The sequence below is a fragment of the Mirounga leonina genome, unplaced genomic scaffold (genome assembly GCF_011800145.1).
Source record: "Mirounga leonina isolate KUSES-001 unplaced genomic scaffold, KU_Mleo_1.0 Mir_91, whole genome shotgun sequence".
Taxonomy (NCBI): Eukaryota; Metazoa; Chordata; class Mammalia; order Carnivora; family Phocidae; genus Mirounga; species Mirounga leonina.
In genome coordinates this window covers 34,147,668-34,170,396 of record NW_023270839.1, presented here as the reverse complement: position 1 = coordinate 34,170,396, position 22,729 = coordinate 34,147,668, and the positions used below count along the sequence as shown (strand labels likewise).

Sequence of the window (22,729 nt, the reverse complement as noted above, 5' to 3'; positions counted from 1 at the left end):
ATCCTTTCTCAAGTACAATCTATTTTTGCCCTCCTGATGTGGCAGAAGATCTCCGAAGTCCCCTTGGAGTAACTGGAAAGGGGGCGTCCGTGCCCTTGGAGGGAGGGGGTGGCAGAGGGGACACCCACAGGGCACAAGGACAGGGTGCTGACTGTGGGTATCCTGCTGCTCCCTCTGTGTATCTCTGCTCCTGGAGATCTCCTGCCGGGGGATTGTGTGCTGGATCTAAAGACAGAACTGCCTTCCCAGTGTGCCCCTGACACTTGAGAACAGTGGGTGAGTGCATTGGGCAGTGACCGTGTCCTACAGGGCCTTCCAGCTGCCACTGCCAGCTAAGTCCCATGTGGCCGCACAACTCAATCTAAGCTTTGGCTTCTTTTTTTTAATTTTTTATTATTTTTATTAACATTATTATTTGTTTCAGGGGTACAGGTCTGTGATTCATCAGTCTTACACGATACACAGTGCTCCCCACAACACATACCCTCCCCATTGTCCATCACCCAGCCACCCCATCCCTCCCACCCCCCTCCACTCCAGCAGCCCTCAGTTTGTTTCCTGAGATTCAGAGTCTCTTATGGTTTGTCTCCCTCTCTGGTTTTGTGTTTCATTTTTCCCTCCCTTCCCCTATGATCCTCTGTCTTGTTTCTCAAATTCCTCATATCAGTGAGATCATATGATACTTGTCTTTCTCTGATTAACTTATTTCGCTTAGCATAATACCCTCTAGTTCCGTCCACATCCTTGCAAAAGGCAAGATTTCAAATTTTTGATGGTTGCATAATATTCCGTCGTGTATATACACACACCACATCTTCTTTATCCGTTCATCTGTTGATGGACATCTGGGCTCTTCCCATAGTTTGGCTACTGTGGACGTTTAAGCTTTGGCTTCTTTATTACGTGCTTAGCAAGCTGGCGGCTGACCCACCCGGATGATTTCTCTTTTCTCCTCCAGCACGCGATGAACGTGATCGGGATCTTCGCGGAGGAGCAGATGCTGGTGCTGCAGATCGTGGCGGGCGTCCTCCACCTGGGGAACATCAGCTTCAAGGAAGTTGGCAATTACGCGGCCGTGGAGAGTGAGGAGTGTGAGTAGCTCTGGCGCACGGCGGGTGAATGCAGGTGAACAATCGGTTGGCGCCACCGCAGGTAACCGGCTGATGTCCTTTGCTAGGGTCTCAGCCAGGGATTTGGGGAAGTCTTGTGTCCTTTTGGGGCAGAACAAATGGCCTTCAGAGAGTCCGGGCCTCTCCTGTTCACCTGCTCTCCTCACCACATCCCACACCAGTAGACCATTCATGAGATTGTCTCAGTTTCAATTTACCATCAACCTTGGGGGAGTCTGGCCGAATTTCACACCTGGGTTTAAAAATAAAGTGATACTTTAATGAAGATGAGAGTAATAGCCAAATAACTCCAAAGACTGGTCTCTTAAGAAAAATCTCTGTACGTGACCTGTAGGGCCTCCGCTCACCTCACGGTCCTGAAGAGCAGCTGATCGTGTTTATGTCAGTATGGAAAGCTCGCAGACGGAGCTTATCTGGGGGCTGGTTTAGATTGGATTCTGAAAACAGAAACGAATGGGCACTGGCTGTTGCGTTGATATTGCTGGTGATCACCTTTCATGGTCACCTCTGTAATAGAGCCTGAAGACGGAAGGATCATGTTTGCTCTTGGGGAAGAAATCGGTCGTTCTTGCAGACACGTTATTGGTTTGTGTGGCAACTTTAGCCTCTGAGGCATCGGATGGCTTTCCAGGCTGCTCTCAACCCACACAGCCTTTAACCACCCAGGAAGACATTTCTTCCTTTCTCAGCATTCTTCCAGAATGATAAATTTAGATGCTTAGTAATAAATAGTATCCCACTCATTGCTGACAATGCAGGGAGGCTATTTCCATTCCAAATAAGGTTCTTTTTTTATATTTTTGTTTTCTTTTGTGATAAAAGAGGGAAGTTCTGCTAACTTCTGATGTCTATCTGATAAAGAGAAAGATGAATTATGTTGACCAGGGAAGTGAGTGGTGGGGGAAAACAATAAATATACACGGTGTGCATAGAGTCTAGAAACGGGACCTAATAATAATCACTATGTTTCTAGACTTATGTACAGTTTCCTTCACATTTAACAAATGCACGTATGTATCCAGGAGGGTCATTAACACTTGTCCTTTTTAACACTGACAGTGTAGGTTTCTTGGTGGTTGCTCTGGAAGCAGAATGAATTTCTCTTGCCTTCTTGGATAGTACAGTCTTTTATTGCCTCTTTATGCTGGAGAACAAAACAACTCTGACACAGCAAGCCTTCCCCCGTATGCTTGAGCCAAGAAGTGGTTCATTGCACATCGATGCCTGGAGGAAGTAGCCTCCTCAGCCAACTGGGTAAGGCCCAGGATTGGCAACTGCCTTGTAATGCCTTGATTGGAGTGGTGGAGACAAGGTGAGGCTGTGCTTGAGACTAAAGAGAGCTAGCAAAGAGTTGGACCCTCCTTCTGAGGATTTCTTTCCTGCTCACTTGGTATACCTTAACATGAGTCATTACCTTAGCAGAGTGTCCCCCTTTGCTTGTCGCCTTGTTCCCTTCCCCAGAGGGCACCAGGGTTTCCGGTAATATGTGTTCCTGAGCCGCGATGCCCATCCATTCTTTTTTCTCACTTTTGTGCGTAAATGGGGGCATAACACATCATGTTCTACAGTTGCTTTTTTACTTCACATTATGTCTTGAAGATTATTCTATTCATTAAGAGCTTCATCCCTTTTTAGCTACACAGTATGCCATTGCTTGGCTATGTGTACTTTTACTGAACCAATCATCTCTTGGTGGATATCAGGGTGGAACCTCCGAGATTACAACACTGAACACACTAAAATGAATAACGTGGTTTGTGTCATCTTTCTCATGTTTGAGTATATCCCATGGAATAAATTTTTATTTTTTAACGATTTTATTGATTTATTTGACAGAGAGCATGAGCACATGCACAAGCAGGGGGAGCGGCAGGCAGAGGGAGAGGGAAGCAAACTCCCCGCTGAGCAGGGAGCCCGACACGGGGCTCGGGCTCGATCCCAGGACCCTGGGATCATGACCTGAGCCAAAGGCAGACGCTTAACCGATTGAGCCACCCGGGTGCCTCCTGTAGAATAAATTTTTAGAGGGAAGTGTTCGCCCATGTTTTTATAAGAGAAGAAAGCAGACTTCCTCTAGCTATTGTAGAAAAAGATGGTAAGATTCCGTCACAGCTGACCTAATAAAGCAAAACAACCTTCATTGACAACAGATTGTGTTATTGACCCAACCTTAGACTGCTGGAGTTGTAGGATTTCCTGAGACAAACCTGTACATTGCTTAGAAGGCAAACAAACCTCAGCTTAAGCACATGTGTATTCCCCATAGTCACTACAGTAAGATGACATACTTTTGGAAACAAGTCTTGCTCCAAAGACATTAACCTGTGAATGTTGTTGAAGGGAAAAAAAATACAAAAATACAAAAATAGCAATGGAAAGTATGAGTGACGATGCCCATCTTTTTTGCGGTGTGACCGATGGATTAGAGAACACGGAACCTCAACACTGAAGACAGCCCACGTTTACCTTGCCATTTCTTTTAGATTTGTCAAACAGCATTTTGTTTTTGCTACATCTTTTTAGTTTATCTCCTCTGTACTTCAGATGCACCCAGAAAAAATTAATCCAACTTTGCTTTACACTTCAATGCAATGACAGAAATCTGTTCTCATCATCAAAATGTGTTGCAACATTATTTTCTAGCAGGTTCTTTTATGTTCTGCGTAACTCTGATTAACGATACCAGAGTTATAGCAGCATTTTGAAATTAATGCCTCCTCCCTCCCTCGCTCCCTCCCCACAGCCTCCAAGCTTATGTACTGACGTCCTTCTCCAGCCACACCTGTACATGCCCTCATGGAAGGTCACAGCCTGAAGGAAGTCAGTATGAGCAGCCCTATAATTTCAGCACCAGGGCTGCCACTGAAGAAAATACAGGGCCCTAAAAGCTTGTACTTGAAAAACATGGCATGGATTTTTTTTTTTTCCCAAGCGAGTACTAGATTTCCTCTCTAAACTTTTTAGGGGTCTCCCTAAGCTTGTGGCTCTGATTCTTGGCCAGATGCCATGTTTTGTTTTTCAAGTGCTTGTCCTTCACTCCCGACCTCTTCTATAGAAGCTATGGGGGACTCAGACATTAGTATGTTTCTTTTTCAGTCTTAGATAAGGACCCAAGGACCTAGCCCTTCGTGTTGTATTTCTTTAGTTATGGTCAGAAAGATAATGGCATAAACAGTTTTACAAAATATTTTATTTTTATTTATTTATTTTTAAAGATTTTATTTTTATTTGACAGAGAGACACAGTGAGAGAGGGAACACAAGTAGGGGGAGTGGGAGAAGGAGAAGCAGGCTCCCCACTGAGCAGGGAGCCCAATGCGGGGCTCGATCCCAGGACCCTGGGATCATGACCTGAGCTGAGGGCAGACGTTTAATGACTGAGCCACCCCGGTGCCCCATTTTTACCAAATATTTTAACTGTGTCCCTATTTTAGCATGATCAGGGGCTTGGGAGACGCCCATGTTTTATAAAACAGACAAATGGAGGCTAATTGTTCATCATATCAAGGCATTTACTGTGTAGTTACCATGAACAGTGAGGGGCCCTCGTGAATTTACTCTAAACCCTTGGTAATAATATCTACTGTTATCAAGTGAGACATGTATGTATCTGACTAACTGCCTAGTGGTGGTGGTAATAACCAACATCATAGCTTCCCCTTAGTAAAGACGTCTTACATGTCAGACACTTTGGTAAATGTCTCTTGATTCTCCCAACAACCATGCATGTGTCTAGTCTGCCTTATGGGCATCTTACGTCCTTGTCCTGTGCAAAGCTTAAGTTTCAGTTTAGTGGAAGACCCATCCAGATTCCTAAACATATGTGTTAACATGAAAACCAAACTAAAGGAATTGGCCATTGGCAAATGAGTGCCTTGATTTTGTTCACATGCCCTTTGTAAAAGGAAGCACTTATACGAGGCAGAGCATTTCGGTAGAACACGAGCATAGATAATAAATACCTTGCTCTGGCAATAGACTTCTGCAAAATGCATTCACTGACTTAATCTCGTTGGAAGGGATCTACTGAGAAATGTCAACCCGTTCAGTCTAACACCATCTGTGAAATTCAGATTATTCTTTATTGGGAGGCTTATGATTTTTGAGCCTTATCATAAAGTCTTTAACAAAATCCTTTTATCAGAAACTTTTGATACAGTTTTATGCAGAAAAAAGACTCATATCCCAAGTTTAGAGTTTGGATTTGTGTCCATGAAAATCTTTCATTCATACTACAAAAAATCTGAGCATTCTTTCATGACCCAGAATGGTGTCATTTATTCATATTAGAGTGTTTGGAGCAGAAATCAAGAAAATCCATCTATATCACTGGCCCTCCTCTTGGCAAGTTTCATGGCCTGAATAAGTTACTAAGCCATCTATTCAGCTCTTCTCTTCGAAGACCAAAGCCATGTTACTACGTGTCCTTAGGATGGCTTGGGTGTGCTGTGGGATGAATAGCACCAATGCCCTCCATGTCGCTCCATCTGCCTCTCCCAAAGACTTCTCGTAAATCACACCCCCCCCACCCACCCAGAAGCCATTCAGGCCCCCTTTGACTCTAGCCTAAATTTCTCCTACCATGCAAGGACCTCCACTGTCAGGGTTGACCCTAACCTTGTAACCGCCTACCTTTCCACTGTGGCCAATGCTGGTCCACTTCCTGCCCTTTACCGTGTCTCCTACCCTGCTACCTCCACCCCTGGGCACATCCCACCGCACTCCCCTCTTCCCTCTTCCTCTGCATCTGTACAAATCCTGTTCATCCTTTCAGGCCCCACCCGAATCCCACATCTTCCTCGACTACCCCAGCAAGTCATAATACCTTCCTGTTCTAAATTCCTCCAGGACCTTATTTTCTCCCTGTATCACATACTCGGCTTTTAGTAGCCTTCTTAATTTGGTAAGCTGTCCATGCCTCATCTAGACTCTCTCCAAGATTTCTTTTTTTTAAAGATTTTATTTATTTGAGAGAGAGAGAATGAGAGACTGAGAGCATGAGAGGGAGGAGGGTCAGAGGGAGAAGCAGACTCCCTGCCAAGCAGGGAGCCCGATGCGGGACTCGATCCCGGGACTCCAGGATCATGACCTGAGCCGAAGGCAGTCGCCCAACCAACTGAGCCACCCAGGCGCCCCCTCTCTCCAAGATTTCTTAACACTTTGTGTTCTGTCTTCTCTAGTAAACCTACATGTGGTAAGCACTCAAGAAATAGGTGATTATTATGATATTGTCATTATTACTTTCCTGATACCAGGTGTTTCAACATCTTTGGGAAAGATGCTATGAAAACACCGTACCAGAAAGGAAGAAAACAGTTTTTGGAGCCAAAGAAGTGACTCTGGATTTAGTTCCTTCCGGGCTTCCTTGCAAGCTTGGAGAGATGTCCATTTTAGGCATGTAGCTGTGATCTCAGCAGGGGGATTGGTTCCCCGTCCTTCCTGGATCACTGATTTGTATTATTGGAAGTCTCAGCCGTCACAGGAATTGACTCATGTAATAGAACAATCGAGAAAAAGTAGATGGGTGTGTGTGAGACTGCTGGTATGCAGTCTTGACTAGAGTGAAAGTTTTTGGGGGGCCAGTGACGGTGTCTTGTGTCTTGTAGGTGCACATGCACCCACGCAAAAGTGCCTCCGCGTGTTTACGAAGTGAACTGTTAAAATTCTGAAAGACAATCATGTTTTCTTTTGTTTTCTTTAGTTTTGGCTTTTCCTGCATATCTTCTGGGGATAAACCAGGACAGGTTGAAAGAAAAGCTCACAAGCCGGCAGATGGATAGCAAGTGGGGAGGCAAGTCGGAGTCCATCCATGTGACGCTCAACGTGGAGCAGGCCTGTTACACCAGGGACGCCCTCGCCAAGGCTCTGCACGCCCGAGTCTTTGACTTCTTGGTAGATGTAAGTAAACACAACGTTGGTGGCGTTTCACGTCTCAGCTCTAAAGAGTAAAACTACTAAGGGCTTTGTTTTCATGTTTTGGCCTGTTCCTTATAACCGTTAGCTTACTCCTCCACTTTTTATTCTCTCTCCCTGGGATTATGGAATCCCACTTTTGCTTCTAGAATTGTCCAGCAAGACATTAATATGGTAACAGCTTCTTACGAACAAAGTATTTAGTAAAGCCAGAACTACAGAACAGAAAAGGGGAAGACCCGTGGTCATGAAACTTGGTTGACTCTTGAGCCTAAAGCTTTAGAATACTGTATTTGTCATGTATTGCTGTGTTACAAATTAACCCTGAATTTAGTGGCTTAAACCAATAAGCATTTATTCTGTCACAATTTCTGCAAGTGACTTAGCTTGGTGGTTCTGACGTAGGGTTGAGGCCGAAGTCCAGATGATGATTGTAGCTACGGTCACCTGAAGGCTTGACTAGGCTTGGAAGATCTCGTTCTAAGATGGTGCGCTTATATGGCTTTAGGCAGGACACCTCTGATCCCTGCTGCATGAGCCTTCTTTTGGGCTGTTTGAATGTCCTCACAACATGGCAGTTGGTTTCCCGTAGAGGGAGTGATCTAAGAGAGAGAACACGGAAGAAGCCACAAAGCTTTTAATTTGTAAGCTTGGACTCGAATATTGACACTCTGCCATATTCTGTTCGTTAGAAGCAAGTTACTAAGGACAGCCCACCATTAAGGGGAGGAGAATTAGGTTCTACCTTTTGAAGGGAAGAGTATCAAAGAGTTTTTGGATATATTTTAAAACTACCATAGACTGTTTATATGATGGCATAAGGATATATATACACATATATATGTATACCACGCATAGACTCTGAAAATTAGTCTTTCAGCCGTATGGAACTGCCAGGGACAGCATGTGCTAATCACTGTAGCCTCTGAATGGTAGAATAAAATAGCAAACATTTCTATAGCCCTTACTATGTGCCAGATGCCATTCTAAGTATTTTAGGACAAAACAGTGCGAGTCTTCCCACAACCACGTGACTCAGGCATTATTATCCCGGTTTTACAGATAACTTAGGTATGGAAAGGCTAAGGAACTTAGCCAAAGTCACACTACCCTTAAGTGATAAATCTAGGAATCACACCCAGGTACTTTGGCCGTGTTCTAGCTCTTCTACTCCTCTGCCTTTTATACGTTCAAGCTAGAAAGAACCACAGGGGGACCCTAGGGCGAGAAGAGCAGCATGGCCATTTGCTCCAAAACATCTGTGTGAATCCTGGCAACAACATCTATCAGGCTTAAAGTGTGGTTAGGTGTGGTTAGGGTTGAGTAGGGCAGGGCAGGATAGGGTAATTATTTTGTGTACTTTCTGTGGAAGGTCAGGGTCATACTAAACATTAGTCATCCTTTTAACTTGTCCAGACTCCTCGTTTTACTGACAAGGGAATCTTAAGCCTAGGGATTGGTGGATTTGCCCGAGGCCATTCAGCAAGAGAGTGATGCAGAGTTGACAGTAGAACCCACGACTCTCATCTCTTTGTTTCCCGTCCCGTGCCTTCCAGTGCTGGGGTTCCTACCTTGCTTTCTTTTTGCCTGCCCTTAATTGTTTGTGTGGTAAAAGCAGATGGACGCCCCATGTAACTAGAGCTAACATTTCCTGGGCACTGAGCAAGAGCCAAGCACTGGGCTGAGGGCTGTGTGTCATGACGCATTAGCTCACAAAAGAGGCCACGTCATTCTCTTGGCCCGGAAAACACCTCTGGTGCTTCCACATTCATCCGGGTGTTCACCATCTCTGGGAACTTTTCTCCTCTGTCCCTGCGTGCCCCGCCTGCCTTCCTGAGGCCCCTGGTGGAACCCACACCAACCCTCTTGAGTTAGGTCTGGCCATTGGCTTGCATGTCCCTTCTCACAGTGATCCAGAACACAGACGTGGTAGACGTTGTGCCATTCCATGGAACCCCAGACCCTGCGTCTGGCCCAGGGCAGCCTTGGGGATTCTAATGTCACTGTCATTGGCAAAATCATAGTGAGGATTCAGTGAAACACATGGAAAGCGCTGAGCAAAGCCGGGCACCGGTGAATGGTAAATACACGGAGGCTGCTTATATTCTCATGACTTTCATAATAATGATTGGTGTTATTATCCGTAGCCGGCTCACCCTCTCTCTCAGCTCCTACACCAGACATTGTCGTCAACGTTGATATCCCTCCCAGCTGTGTTGGGGGCAATACATGGCTACTGAACAGGGTCAGTGGAAATAATATTTATGGATGTTGTCTTTTTTTTTTTTTAAGATTTTATTTTTATTTATTTGAGAGAGAGAATGAGAGACAGCACGAGAGGGAAGAGGGTCAGAGGGAGAAGCAGACCCCCCGCTGAGCAGGGAGCCTGATGTGGGACTCGATCCAGGGACTCCAGGATCATGACCTGAGCCGAAGGCAGTCGCTCAACCGACTGAGCCACCCAGGCGCCCCTATGGATGTTGTCTTATTGGTTCTTTATACGAAGTAGGTTTTACTTCAGTCATCCGAGATGACATTTTCTTCCAATTCTTCAGACTTCCTGAGGAAAAACTAACACCCGGAAGTTAATGGCTTTCATCGTTAAGCAGTAGTAGCTTTTTCGGATCCTGGTGGCTTCCCAGAGTACTTGACCTTGCAGCGAGGCTTTTTTTTGAAGCTGCAAGTCACCTCTCTTCTTGTCATCCTCTGTTTCCAGCCCTCAGTAGCATTTGCTGGGGACAGTACCTTTCCCTTTCCCCCACGCGTGCCCCTTTCTGAGAGGAAATGAGTTGACTGCCATGCTGGTTACTTTCTCCTAGTCCATCAACAAAGCAATGGAGAAGGACCATGAAGAATACAACATTGGCGTCCTGGACATCTATGGCTTTGAAATATTCCAGGTAAGGCCAGTTTGGACGAGTGGGGCTGTGGGAGGGTGGTGCATTTCATCTGGCTTGAAAGAAACAATTCTAGGTAATGGGGAAAAAACCCACTACAGTTCCTTTTTGCCTCTGTTTAAGTTGTTCGTGTACCTTTACTAAATTAGTTTCTCCTAAGTATAAACTTTGTTGCTGTCTACGGATGCCTCCAACATTTCTGTTAAGGCTTCTCACATTGAAACATTTCATTTAACCGCTTAAGAAATGACTTTATAATGATGTCACAGAACAATTACATGCAAGTAACTTTTTTTTCCCCCTCAGAAAAATGGCTTTGAACAGTTCTGTATCAATTTTGTCAATGAAAAATTACAGCAGATTTTTATTGAGCTGACATTAAAGGCAGAACAGGTAAGCAGTCCCTCTTCTTTCCTCCTGTGTTATTTCCAGTGTGTTTTGTTTAAAAGATATGAAAGTCTCTCTTTCGGTACTAGATTCAAGTTTTAGTCTTGTATTAGGAAATACACTTAATAAAGTCAGGCAGAAAAACCATATGCCGTTGTGACATTTTAGTCTATGAAATGTAAACACCATCTGCTACAGTTTCTTTCTCCTTTAAGCAAGTGATGTTTTGAAGTTGGACTTATTACTGGCTGCTTTTACTACTCTGACTCATTGACCAAGTGGAAAATGGAAACCTAGTTCCAACCCCAATTGTCGATGGCATGGACTGTGTTCCAGAGGAAAAACTTGGGTTTTCTCAGATTTGCTCTACTCCTAGTCTTCCTTAAAAATCAATGTGTCTTTAACAAAGCTCATAGTTTTCATTCTGACTTGAAGTAACATGCCTTGGTTATAGTTTCTCCTCAAAGTTCGGGGCAGGTTCCCTTTGATTCTGGGTTCCGTGTTGTTTTGGATTCCTAGGGTTGCTGTCGCAACGTACCACCAACTGAGTGGCTTAAAACAACAGAAATGTCTTCTCTCGCAGTTCAGGAGGCCAGAGTCTGAAACCAAAGTGTTCCTAGGGCCACACGCCTTCCTGGCCTCTTCCAGCTTCTGAGGCTCCTGGTGGTCTTTGTTCTGTGTCAGTGTAACTCCAGGCTCTGCCTCTCCCTTCACATGGCCTTTCCTCTCTGTGTGTCTCTCTGTGCCCAAATCTCCCTCTTCTTTCTCTTATAAAGACACCAGTCATCGGATTAAGGGATCACCCTAAATCCAGGATGATTTCATTTACAAGATCCTTAGCTTAACTATATCTCAAAGATCCTATTTCCAAACCTTCCATTTCGAAGTTCTAGGACATGAAATCTTGGGGGACACATGCAACCCACTATACATGTGAAAGGCTATTTGGGGGACATTAAGTCATGGAAGTGTTCGTGCCTCTGCCTGGGAATCCCAGTGAGCAACGGTTTCCACATAAATCTCTGCCCTGGTGTTCGAGCCTTCCATCCTGTCAGAGCAGGGTAAAGGGTGGTAGGGACTGAGACCGGATGATGTAGGCAGAGCCTAGGTCATATAGGAATGTTGTCCAGCGTGGCAAAAGCTTCACATTTCGTAGGAGGTATGATGGGAAACCCTGGGGGAATTTTGAGCAGAGCATGACATGGTCTGATTTGTGCTTTTGAAAAGGTTATTCAGGCTCTATAGACCTATGGAGTGGGCTGAGGGGAAGACAAACAGGAATAGGAAGTTTAAAAACCAGTTAGGAGACTGGGCAAGAAATGGTGGGGGTGTAGACAATGATGGTACCATTAGAGGTAGTAACACCATGAGAGGTGGTCAGATTCAGCTTGTGTTTTGGAAAGTGAGTCAGCATGACTTGCTCAAAATAATTAGCAAGGAGCCAAGAAGGAAAGAGGAATTAAAGATGATTGCTCCCTTTGTAGCTTGAATCACAGGGCCAATGGTGAGGCGATTTGCTGAAGAGTGAGATTAGGAGAGTTGGTTGGCGAAATGCAGAATCAGATCTCCAGTGAACAAGTTCCATTTGTAAGGCCTGTGACACATCTGAACAGAGACTCTAATGTATGAAATGTGCATAACCCTGGAACTCAGCGGGGAGGTCTAGACTAGAGAAATGAATTCGGGGGTCATTAGCCTGCAGGTTCTATTTAAAACCATGGGATTGATTGAAATCCCCTAGAGAAGCAGGGCTGAGAATATAGGAAGGCTGGAAGATTGAGTCCAGAGACTCCATCAGGTGAAGATCTGGAAAGAAGTTGACAAAGCAAGATTGGTGAGGAAGGAAGGAAACCAGGAGAACGTGGTGGTGGTCATCAAGTTAAATGAGCAACTGGCCTGAGTGAGGGGCCTTCCCTTTGGGTGCCTCGAGGCTAATCTGTACTGCTCTCCTTACATTAAATTCAAAGAGATGATTTTGTAACTGGACCTGTAGGGTAAGCCATATTAAATTGCCATCGTTTGTATATCAAAAATGATTGTGTGGTAACAAATTTCATAGGGTTCAAATTAAAAATTACCAAGCATGAGGCATCTGGCTGGCTTAGTCGGTAGAGCATTTGACTCTTCATCTCAGGGTCGTGTCTTTGAGCCCCACGTTGGGCACAGAGTTTACTTAAAAAAAAAAGAAAAAGAAAATTACCCAGCAATGAAATGTTCCTTTCAGTTCCCATTTTATGTCAAAGGGCATTCAAATTTTTCTTTCATGGTGATCTCTGTGCCTTTACTAGTCATCTGTGTGGCATTCCAGCTAGTCTTCATTGGGTAATAATGTGAATCCCCACTTTCTGTCCCTCAGGAAGAATATGTTCAAGAGGGAATAAGATGGACACCCATTGAGTACTTTAATAACAAAATCGTGTGTGACCTCATAGAGAACAAAGTTGTAAGTATCAGTCTGGTGTGTCTCCACTGCACACAGGTTTGTGTCAAGTGGGTTTTTGTTCTCTTGTGTCATTGCTTTAGAGTAGGGGAAGTGATAACTCTGATTCGCAGAGAATTTTAGCAATGACATCAGTTGTGTGTATAGATGTCTGTGTAGTAATATGAACATGTGTATATGAATAAAATGTCAGTTTACAAATGGAAGTTGTTACTGAATTCTGAGAGAAGACGTCTGTGACTTAAATGGGTGGCATAGCGAATGAAGAGGCATAGAATTGGCCCTGCCTTCTGGACCATCTATACAGCTCCTAGGACTGTAGCCCTAAAATTTATCCAAAAGAAAACAAGAAGGGTGTAGGCAGAGATCTCCACAGTACTGTTTGTTTGGTTTGGTTTTTTATAAAAGTCCAAAACTGGAAATAGTAAAAACATCCAAAGACAATTCAGTCTTTAAATAAACTATAGCGTATCAGAGCAGGAAAACACAGACATTAAAATAGTAAGTATGAAGACTATGTAAAGCATGGAGATTGTTTATAAAATAATGCTATGTGAAAAGAGTAAATGCATGAGAGAATGTGTCCACTCTGTAGCCGTGTAAACCACGCCTCTGTGGGTAACAGGTTGAAAGCGAACATTAAGAAATGTATCAGGGTCAAAGGAAAATGTTTTCATTTTTCTTTTGGGTTTTTAAAAGCAACTTAGTACAAGTAGGCGTCAACAGATAGTGATCTTTATATGAGTTTGAATAGAACTTCAGAGAGTTAAACGTTTTTTTTGAAAATGGACTTTGCTCCATCATTGGATCTAAGCGGTTAACTCCCATTTGGGATTATTAATGGCATTCTTGCTCAAAGGGAAAGACTGACTTTCAAGATGGTATCTTGAGTCTGGGGAACTATTTCCTTGCTAAAGAAAAGACCTGATAAGCCACTGAACTGGGGCTTTCAACAGTCACTGAATTGGGGCTTTGCTCACTTGGTCCCATCAGAACCCTCCTGGGATCATGAGCATCCTGGATGACGTGTGCGCCACGATGCATGCAGTAGGGGAGGGGGCAGATCAGACGCTCCTGCAGAAACTTCAGATGCAGATTGGGAATCACGAGCACTTCAACAGCTGGAACCAAGGCTTCATTATTCACCATTATGCTGGAAAGGTATGTCCAGAGAACGGGGTTCCGCGGGATAGGAGAAGTTACCCTTCCCAGTGTCTGCCTTCATTAAGCCTTTGGGTCTGTGGTCTGTTTTCTCATGAGGCAACTGATAACAGTATCCATATAGCTTCTTCTGCTTCTCTGTATTTTATTCATTCAGCATTCATCCATTCATTCAACAACACGGGACCTATGAAGTATTTGCAGAGGCAGAACGAAGGGTAGTAGACACTACTGCATATTTTTAAATCATGAATTGCCCTGGCGTGTATATTAACTGCTGAAGGAATGGATTTTTGTCTTGCCTCTTGCAGCAATCACAAGCCTGTATCCCTCACCTGCCTGTGCCTGCTGGGAGTATACATAAGGCTTGCTCTGGGGGCCCCTGGCTGGCTCAGTCAGTAGAACATCCGACTCTTGATCTCAGGATCATGAGTTCAAGCCCCATGTTAGGCACGGAGCCTACTTAAAATAAGTAAATAAATAAAAGTAAAGGCTTGCTTTTGATGTTGGTCCTCATAAGATGCATGCTTATTGTGTGCCTCCTGGGCACCAGGCTTTGTCTAGGTGCCGGTGAGACAAAGATAAGTGAGTTGAGGTCATGATATTTAGGGTCTTCTAATCCTATGGAAATCCACTGGTCTCACCTTTCATCCCATCTACTCTCTTGTTAACCAGGGTCCCTGAGCATGAGTTTTTGGCTGACTTGATCCAATTATGATACCATTTGTGGAAAAAATTGCAAAACCTCAGATGACATGTCCCATTGCAATGGATTAATGAGCAGAAGGAGTTTTCTTTTATTCTATTGTAATGAAAATTTAGGGAAAGAATTAAGTTTATTACTTAGACAGTCCTGTGGATTAACTAGAGAAAGGGTATGTGGTCATGGTAGCTGGAGTCCTGATCATAGATCATCTGGGCCATGTAGGCAGCCGGGTACCACTCATCAACATCCACAGAGCATCACCACGTAAGTTAGCTAACAAGTTAAATAAAACATGCACAGCCTTAATGTGACAGTTCATGGTGAAATCCCTATTGTACATCTGGAAATATTCACATTCTGGTAAGAAGAGCTATGCCAACTTGGATTTTTTTTGTTCAGTGAAATACTTACAGGATAAAATTAGATTTCTTTCCATTCTTGGCCAGGTATCCTATGACATGGATGGCTTTTGTGAAAGGAACCGTGATGTGCTTTTTATGGATCTGATCGAGCTTATGCAGAGCAGTGAGCTGTAAGTGTGTTTTGCCTTATCTGACATGGGATGTAGGTTTGATCAAATTTTTAGTGTTTAAAAAAAAAAAAAACAACAACTTACGGCATTTGAGTGGTCAGCAGTTAGTTCCTTTGAGCTCTCAGGTCTAGATTATAACTGGACAATTTGGTTTTTCATAATAATTTTTCTTTTCCAATCCCATGTACCCCTAACATCTTCTGCCTCCAGATTCTATGTGCTATGTGCATGCCCTTCAGGGCCCCTAGCTTCATCATTTTCAGCAGTATAATCAGAGAGAGGCGACTATCCTGGGGTTGGGTTGGGATGGCCATTTCTGACTAAGAGTGGAATGTTCTGGTTCTGTGATACTCTGCCTTTAGAATATCATCCCAGGAATTTTCCACGGTCACTTAATTTTTTGAATGGCTAAAGGCTTAGCAGGATGTGAGATGACGTGTCCCCGAAGCACTTGGAAAATGGCTCAAAAAATTTGGGAGGGGCAACTTAAGAGGGATTTCCTTGGGGCGCCTGGGTGGCCCAGTCGTTAAGCGTCTGCCTTCGGCTCAGGTCATGATCCCAGGGTCCTGGGATCGAGCCCTGCATCGGGCTCCCTGCTAGGCGGAGAGCCTGCTTCTCCCTCTCCCACTCCCCCTGCTTGTGTTCCCTCTCTCGCTGTCTCTCTCTCTGTCAAATAATAAATAAAATTTAAAAAAAGAAAAACGAGTGTGCTTTTCAGGCTTTGGCTGGAAGTTGTTCTTCTCCATTTCATTCTCTTCCATCCGCCCCCTGCAACTCCCCTGGCCCACATCTCCCTGTGCTGTACTTCCCCATGCTCACGCCCCAGCTTTGGAGATCCTGAATTTGTTTTTGTTTGAAAACACAGAAAATCGATTTGCTCCTCTCTTAAAACGTCAAGTCAGCCGGAAGTCCGCCTTGTGGGTTTCTATGCCCGTCAGGTGCAGACCTGCTTTCAGATTTTTTTTTTTAAGATTTTATTTATTTTTTTGAGAGAGAGAATGAGATAGAGAGAGAAAGCATGAGAGGGGGGAGGGTCAGAGGGAGAAGCAGACTCCCCGCCGAGTAGGGAGCCCGACGCGGGACTCGATCCTGGGACTCCAGGATCATGACCTGAGCAGAAGGTAGTCGCTCAACCAACTGAGCCACCCAGGCGCCCGCAGATTTTTTTTTTTTTTTAATTATTAAAATTACTGCCGAGTTTGAGAGCTGTTGATGCTCCCATGTAAACTCCTGTCCTATAGACACGGTCTGTTGCTTATTAAACATGTTTGCTGCAAAAATCTGTAATCGCATCTGACTTTATTCAGTCAGCTAGCACGTATTTATCAAGCACCCACCATGTGCCAGGCTGTGTCCAGACACCAGGGGCACTGAGGTTACTAGGACATTGTCCCTGCCCCGTGCCTTGGTGCATATGAACAAATGCAGCTCCATTGGAGCGATTAATGAAAATCTATTCAACAGGCAAAGGATTGGTGAATTACTGCTGTTCCACTTAAAGTGATTTGTACTCAAAAGCACAGTTTGTCAAGGTTTTTTGCAGGGGCGGGAGGCACAGTGGACTACTGCCATTGAGTAGGCAAAGGTCACTGATGCTACAGAATAACCTACAATGTGTAGGGCAGCCTACCCCTCCCCACCCCAACAAAGAATTCTCCAGCCCCAGATCCCAGTATCAATAGCACCAAGATGGAGAAACCCTGCCTTAGATCAAATCAGGATCTGCACTGGATCTTGACAGTTCATACACATACCCAAGCTCCGGTCTGTCTTACTAATCTTAATGCAGCAAACCCGTACTGACTCCCTCCATGTGTCCTCTGGTCAAGGTGTACCTCGGTTCCAATGCGTGGGCAAATTGAAAAGGCAGAGTTTTAAAGTGTGTTTTCCAGGCTTAGACGCTAAGGTGCTTAGATCTTAGAATTCTTCCTCTGTTTCTCTTGCCCACTGCTTATTTCCCCGAGACACACCTTGATGGCTCGTGCTTTGAGTCAGATGGCCTTTCTGGAGCCAAGGTTATGCACTTCTGCATGGCCTTTCTGTCCATTCTCCATGGAAGTAGGCTTTCAGCCCCCGAGGTACCCACTGATTGCTAATCCATTTTCTTTCTCCCTTTCCAGACCTTTTATAAAGTCCTTATTTCCAGAAAATCTGCAAGCTGACAAGAAGGGACGCCCGACTACTGCCGGAAGCAAAATAAAGGTTTGTTCTATTTGGGGAGGTTTATAGATGCCTGTAAGAGGCAGGGTTTTCTAGCAGTTAGGAACTGCACCCTGGGCCAGGATGAGGTCAGGGAGATGTTATCAGCCCGGTTACAGAAGATGTCCAGACGTAATGCCACTGCTTGAAAAAAGGGACAGGATGCACGCCGAATTGGACTTGGTTGTCCTGAAACCCCAAATGGACATTAAACACCTCATAGCTTCACAGTCAGCAGATGATAATCAGCTACTTTCTACGAGGAAATGGCTTTAATCGGAATCTGGAAGAATTCACATTAAACAAGCAGAGAAAATTTTAGGATTGAAAGCCACATTTTGGATTTTGATGACCTTTTTCCAGACTGACCCCAACACTTGCCAATTATGGAACTTCACGTACCTGGAATCCTCCTGGGTCTTACAGGGGCAGTTTAAGCCCCCTCCCCACTAGCTGTTGCAAGCCCCTCCTTTCTGCAAATTAGGGGCACATCTGGCCCGGTCGTGTCTTAACATCTAGAAGGAGTTCCTCCAGTGTTTTTTGGGAGCCCCTGTGGAGAGTGCACTGTGTTATCTGAGCCACTGTGTGGTGAAATTCATTGTCCCTAATTACACTCTGAACTTAGAGGTTATGTCAGACACACTTAGTCATGTAATTCTGTGAGAAAGTCACTAAACTATTTTAAAAAAAAATCATACCCTATTGAATTCAGCAATCCGTCTAAGGCATGTAACGCACTGCTGGAAACATTATACACACAGAATGTACCTGGTCTCCGATTACACTCTGCTCCGTCTCCATCGGGCCCCTCTCCTGTGCGCCTCACTTACTCAACTTGGCTTCATTCTTAGTGGACTCTTGTCTGCGCGTGTCCGTGCCCCCTCCCTGGCTCTGTGCGTCCAGATCTTGCTCCACCTCCACAACCACTGCCATTGGATGCCATGGTGGTGGTTGTCTGTTCTTGTCACTGGCTCTCTTCTCTGTTTCCTGTATGGAAGCCTGCCTCCCCAGCCCCTGAGGGCAAGAACACTGGCTGGAATAAAGGAAAGGACCTCATAGCAGTGAGAAGATCCCAGGCGCGAGCAGCCTTCGGGTTTGGAGGAGGAAGTCAGATGCAAGCTCAGTTTTGGACTAGAGGGTAGAGTCCTCTGGGACTGGGGACAGTCATGAGACGTTTGAGTCCTAGAGACGTTTAGTAGCCCTGGGACGGTCTCTGGATTGGGTTCACTGGAGCCGGGAGTCCACAGCAGAGAGCAGATGCCATTCTTATGAGGCCCCAGATAGTAATGTCTGTGTGAAGCTTCTGACTCATGCCTTTACTTCAAGGTCCTGGATAAGGATTAGCTCTGGGCTGGAAAATCTAGTCACAAGACTGTCACATTCAGATCCAAGGGGCCCAGATCATCAAGGTTACAATGACTCACTTTCAAGTGGTCTGGATTCTCAGTTGAGCTTATTCCCTATAAAACAGAGGATGGAGATAGAGGCATCTTTCTCCTCATTGGAAGACTTGACCTCTTTATTTCCTTCATATTCTTGTCTAGTTGAATGCTCAAAATTGCCACCTTCTGGGCATATCAAAATATTCAGGATTGCAGCAACTGCAAAGATGGCTATTGTCTTGGGAGGTCAACCTCAAGTCAGCCAGCTTAAGTAGGATTGTAATACTGTCCATATTCTTACCCCTAGGGGTACCATCCTTTGTGGATGTGTGACCCATGTTCGTCTGATGGTTTACCTCCACGTGGGAATGAAATTCTCCCTGTTTTACAATCCCTTCTTAAACACCTTTTAGAGACGCATAGCCATGGCCAATCTCTTAGACCTCTCATATCCACAGTATTTTGCAGATAATAAGTATCATCTTAATGATATCCCTGAAGTGCACACATTTAAAGGGATCTGGAGTTCCTTGGAAGAGAAATTAAATTTATGTTCAAAGTAGCTTTAGTGTTGGATATTCTATTATATTCTAATTCTTCTAAAATTTCAAACTGATCTATAAGATCTGATTAATGAATACTCATTTGGTGAGAACTCCTCTATTTTCTTATTTATAAATCATAGTATGCTGTATTTAATAGCACTTTCTGATGTTGAGGCTTCACTAAATTCTACATTGTTGTGACTAGAAGAGACCAGTTTTGCATTGAGAGTCAAAGATTGACACCGTGGGAAATTGCAGTGAGCTCAGCGCTGGCCAAGTGGACAGGCCCGTGGCTTCATCTAAGTGAGAGCAGACTCTGGTGGAGTGGATACGTCAGGAGGCGAAAGCATCATGCGGAGACTGGACTCATTGACTTTTTTTTTTTTTTAAAGATTTTATTTATTTGTTTGACAGAGAGACACAGCGAGAGAGGGAACACAAGCAGGGGGAGTGGGGGAGGGAGAAGCAGGCTCCCCGCAGAGCAGGGAGCCTGATGCGGGACTTGATCCCAGGACCCCGGGATCATGACCTGAGCCTAAGGCAGTCGCTTAACCGACTGAGCCACCCAGGCGCCCTGGACTCATTGACTTTTAATGTCCTTTCCAACCTTTAGATTAAGATATTAGAGGTCTTCTAGTTCAATCCACTTAGTTTACAGATGGGGAAACTGAGGCCCAGAGAAATTTAGTGATTTGTCATGTAGTTTGCAAAGAGTAGAGGCTGAACCCCAGCCTGGTCTTGCTAGTAATCTGTGTTGAAGGTAGAACAGGAGCCTTCACCCTGAGCCTTTTCTCGCTGTCCTGTCTGCATCTTTTGCCTTATACTTCTGCAGAGCCAGTGCCTCTGGTAGACTTCTGTCGTAACTCCTGGACTGTTCTGGTCTAGAGTCCGGAGAAATCCAGTTGCTGCTTCCCAACCACCTCCGGAGACCTCTAAGGTTGACCCATAGCTGAATTCAGGATAATTTCGATGGTCGAGGTGTATTCCTATTTGCCAAAATGAATTTTCCCACAACCTCAAGGCTTTATCTACTCCTCACTCCCTATGTTAATTCCTCTTATGTCACACCAAACTATCTCCTGTCTTCCCTAGGAAGGCAGGATAGCCTTGTGTTTAAGGAACAGACTTGGTAGGCTGCACACTTGAGTTCAAGCCTCAGCGCTTGTCACTAAGTGCGTACTTTATGGTGACATTTCCTTGTCTAAAAAAATCAGAATAATAATAATAATAGTAGCTATCGCTTAGAATCATGAGGCAGAAATGAGAAGGTCCGTGTGTCTAGCCCCTGGTGCACATTCAGTAAATGTCATCTGTTACTACTTGGAGCTAAGGAGACCCATGTCAGTTGGTAGGTCACTCAGGTCACATTTGCCCCTCTGTGTGTTCACACTAAGGTGAAAAGGTGTGCTGTTAAAAGCTTAGGCCTGAAGAGTCTGCCAAGTTATTCTTGGGAATTAAAAAGGTTTGATAAAATTAAAATATAAAAAAATAAAAACAAGTTTGGAGACTTAAAAAGAAACTGTCCAGCTCCACCTTCTGTGTTGCAAAGATCATCAGATTTGTTCTCAGATACAATCGACGTCAACAGAGGAGATGGAAGTCCATTTCCTTTATCACTATAGGGCTTTGCTTTGGCCGTACAGCCTCCACAGGTTTGTCCTTGCCTCTAAGCATTGCAACACATGTTATATCCTGCACTTGTAAACAGAGAACATAACTCACCAGGGACCCTCTTGCTTTGAATATACTCAAGAGTTTTTCTCAAGGGTTTCAGATTTCCCAAACCCATGACAACAGCAAAGCCCTAATTGCAAGAGGACTGTCTACTGCAGGCAGATCTCTTCTGCTGACTTGGTCATGGTTTCCTGGCTTTCGAGATCCCTTCTCTGTTGTCCTTTAGACGTTTTCTCTCTTCACACTGATTTGCTTGGGAGGAGAGTTTGTGTGGGCCTCCTCCTTGGCCCCACAAAGGCTCAGCTGTGTGGTGGTGGGAATGCTGACGTGGGCCGTGCTCTTTCTTCTGAGTTGGAGATGTTCATGATTTGAAATGCATCATAAGCAATTCCAGCTTTATTTATGTGGCTTTCTCTGCTTGAGCCCAGTTTCCTTTTGGGTACCCAGTACGCAGGTAGTAAGAGATGATTTCATATTGAGTATTTGGTGAAGGTGCAGGTTACCTACCACTCAGAAAGCAGGTTTGTAAAAGGACATGCTGAGGAAGGTGAATGAAGTGAGATTTTTTTTTTTTTAAAGATTTTATTTATTTGGCAGAGAGAGACACAGTGAGAGAGGGAACACAAGCAGGGGGAGTGGGAAGGGAAAAGCAGGCTTCCCACCGAGCAGGGAGCCCGATGTGGGGCTCGATCCCAGGACCCTGGGATCATGACCTGAGTTGAAGGCAGACGCTTAACGACTGAGCCACCCAGGCGCCCCTGAAGTGAGAATTTTGATGTATCTCCCACTCTTTATGAATTTCCATCATTTTAATACAGTGATTCTTCATTGGTTGGATTGCCCAGAAAGAGAGAGTACAGGGGCCTTTGATGCTTTATCCTTGCAAATAATTTCTCTTCCCTGCCCCACCCTCGCACCAAAAAAAAGTTTATGAGAACAATGTGTTTGCAAAGGCCCTCAATCAGTATAAACTTAATTTGTTAATAACTGGCATGCTTCCTTGTTTCTCATGAAAAGAACTGTATGTGAAGATTTACTGGTTTTGTTGTTTTGCTTTATTTTATTAACTATACTAAAAAGACCTGGTTGTTTTTTCAAAATCTAATTTCAGACCCGTGTGTAAGTGTTAAAATCCTAAAAGTCAGTAGAGCCTTTAGAAAGAAAGTAGACCAGGGGCGCCTGGGTGGCTCAGTCGTTAAGCGTCTGCCTTCGGCTCAGGTCATGATCTCAGGGTCCTGGGATCGAGCCCCACATCGGGCTCCCTGCTCTGCGGGAAGCCTGCTTCTCCCTCTCCCACTCCCCCTGCTTGTGTTCCCTCTCTCGCTGTGTCTCTCTCTGTCAAATAAATAAAATCTTAAAAAAAAAAAAAAAAGTAGACCAGAGGCAAGCTTAACGAACAAGTTGTCACGAAGATTAATTTCTAGCTATCTATTTGCACACTAGAGTTTCACAGCTCTTCTTTGAACCTTGGTCTGCCTGAGAGAAAGTTCCACGTTTCCATCTGATGTTACTCTTCCTTTCTAGAAACAAGCCAACGACCTTGTGAGCACCCTGATGAAATGTACACCTCACTACATCCGCTGCATAAAACCAAACGAAACCAAGAAGCCCAGAGACTGGGAGGAAAGCAGGTATGGTCAAGATGGCAGACCGGGGGGCGGGTGAGCCCCGCACATGTTCCCTCTGCTCAAGATGGGCTACCCGATGCCAAGGGCAGAAGCAGTTTAAATTGCTTTCAGATGTGTTTCACGTCCTTGTGTCTTA

At 44.6% G+C, this 22,729-nt stretch overlaps 1 protein-coding gene across 2 annotated transcripts in view; it reads left to right on the top strand.

The window, feature by feature from the left end:
- The window catches only part of MYO1E (myosin IE), a 193,375-nt gene that overhangs the window by 125,414 nt on the left and 45,232 nt on the right, over positions 1-22,729 (top strand). For both annotated transcript variants that reach the window (XM_034994724.1, XM_034994725.1), the window contains 9 exons: positions 959-1,091; positions 6,831-7,027; positions 9,862-9,942; positions 10,246-10,332; positions 12,683-12,769; positions 13,760-13,927; positions 15,080-15,165; positions 17,286-17,367; positions 22,490-22,596. In XM_034994724.1, coding sequence (XP_034850615.1) covers positions 959-1,091; positions 6,831-7,027; positions 9,862-9,942; positions 10,246-10,332; positions 12,683-12,769; positions 13,760-13,927; positions 15,080-15,165; positions 17,286-17,367; positions 22,490-22,596 — 1,028 coding nt within the window. The remainder of the gene's footprint in view (positions 1-958; positions 1,092-6,830; positions 7,028-9,861; positions 9,943-10,245; positions 10,333-12,682; positions 12,770-13,759; positions 13,928-15,079; positions 15,166-17,285; positions 17,368-22,489; positions 22,597-22,729) is intronic.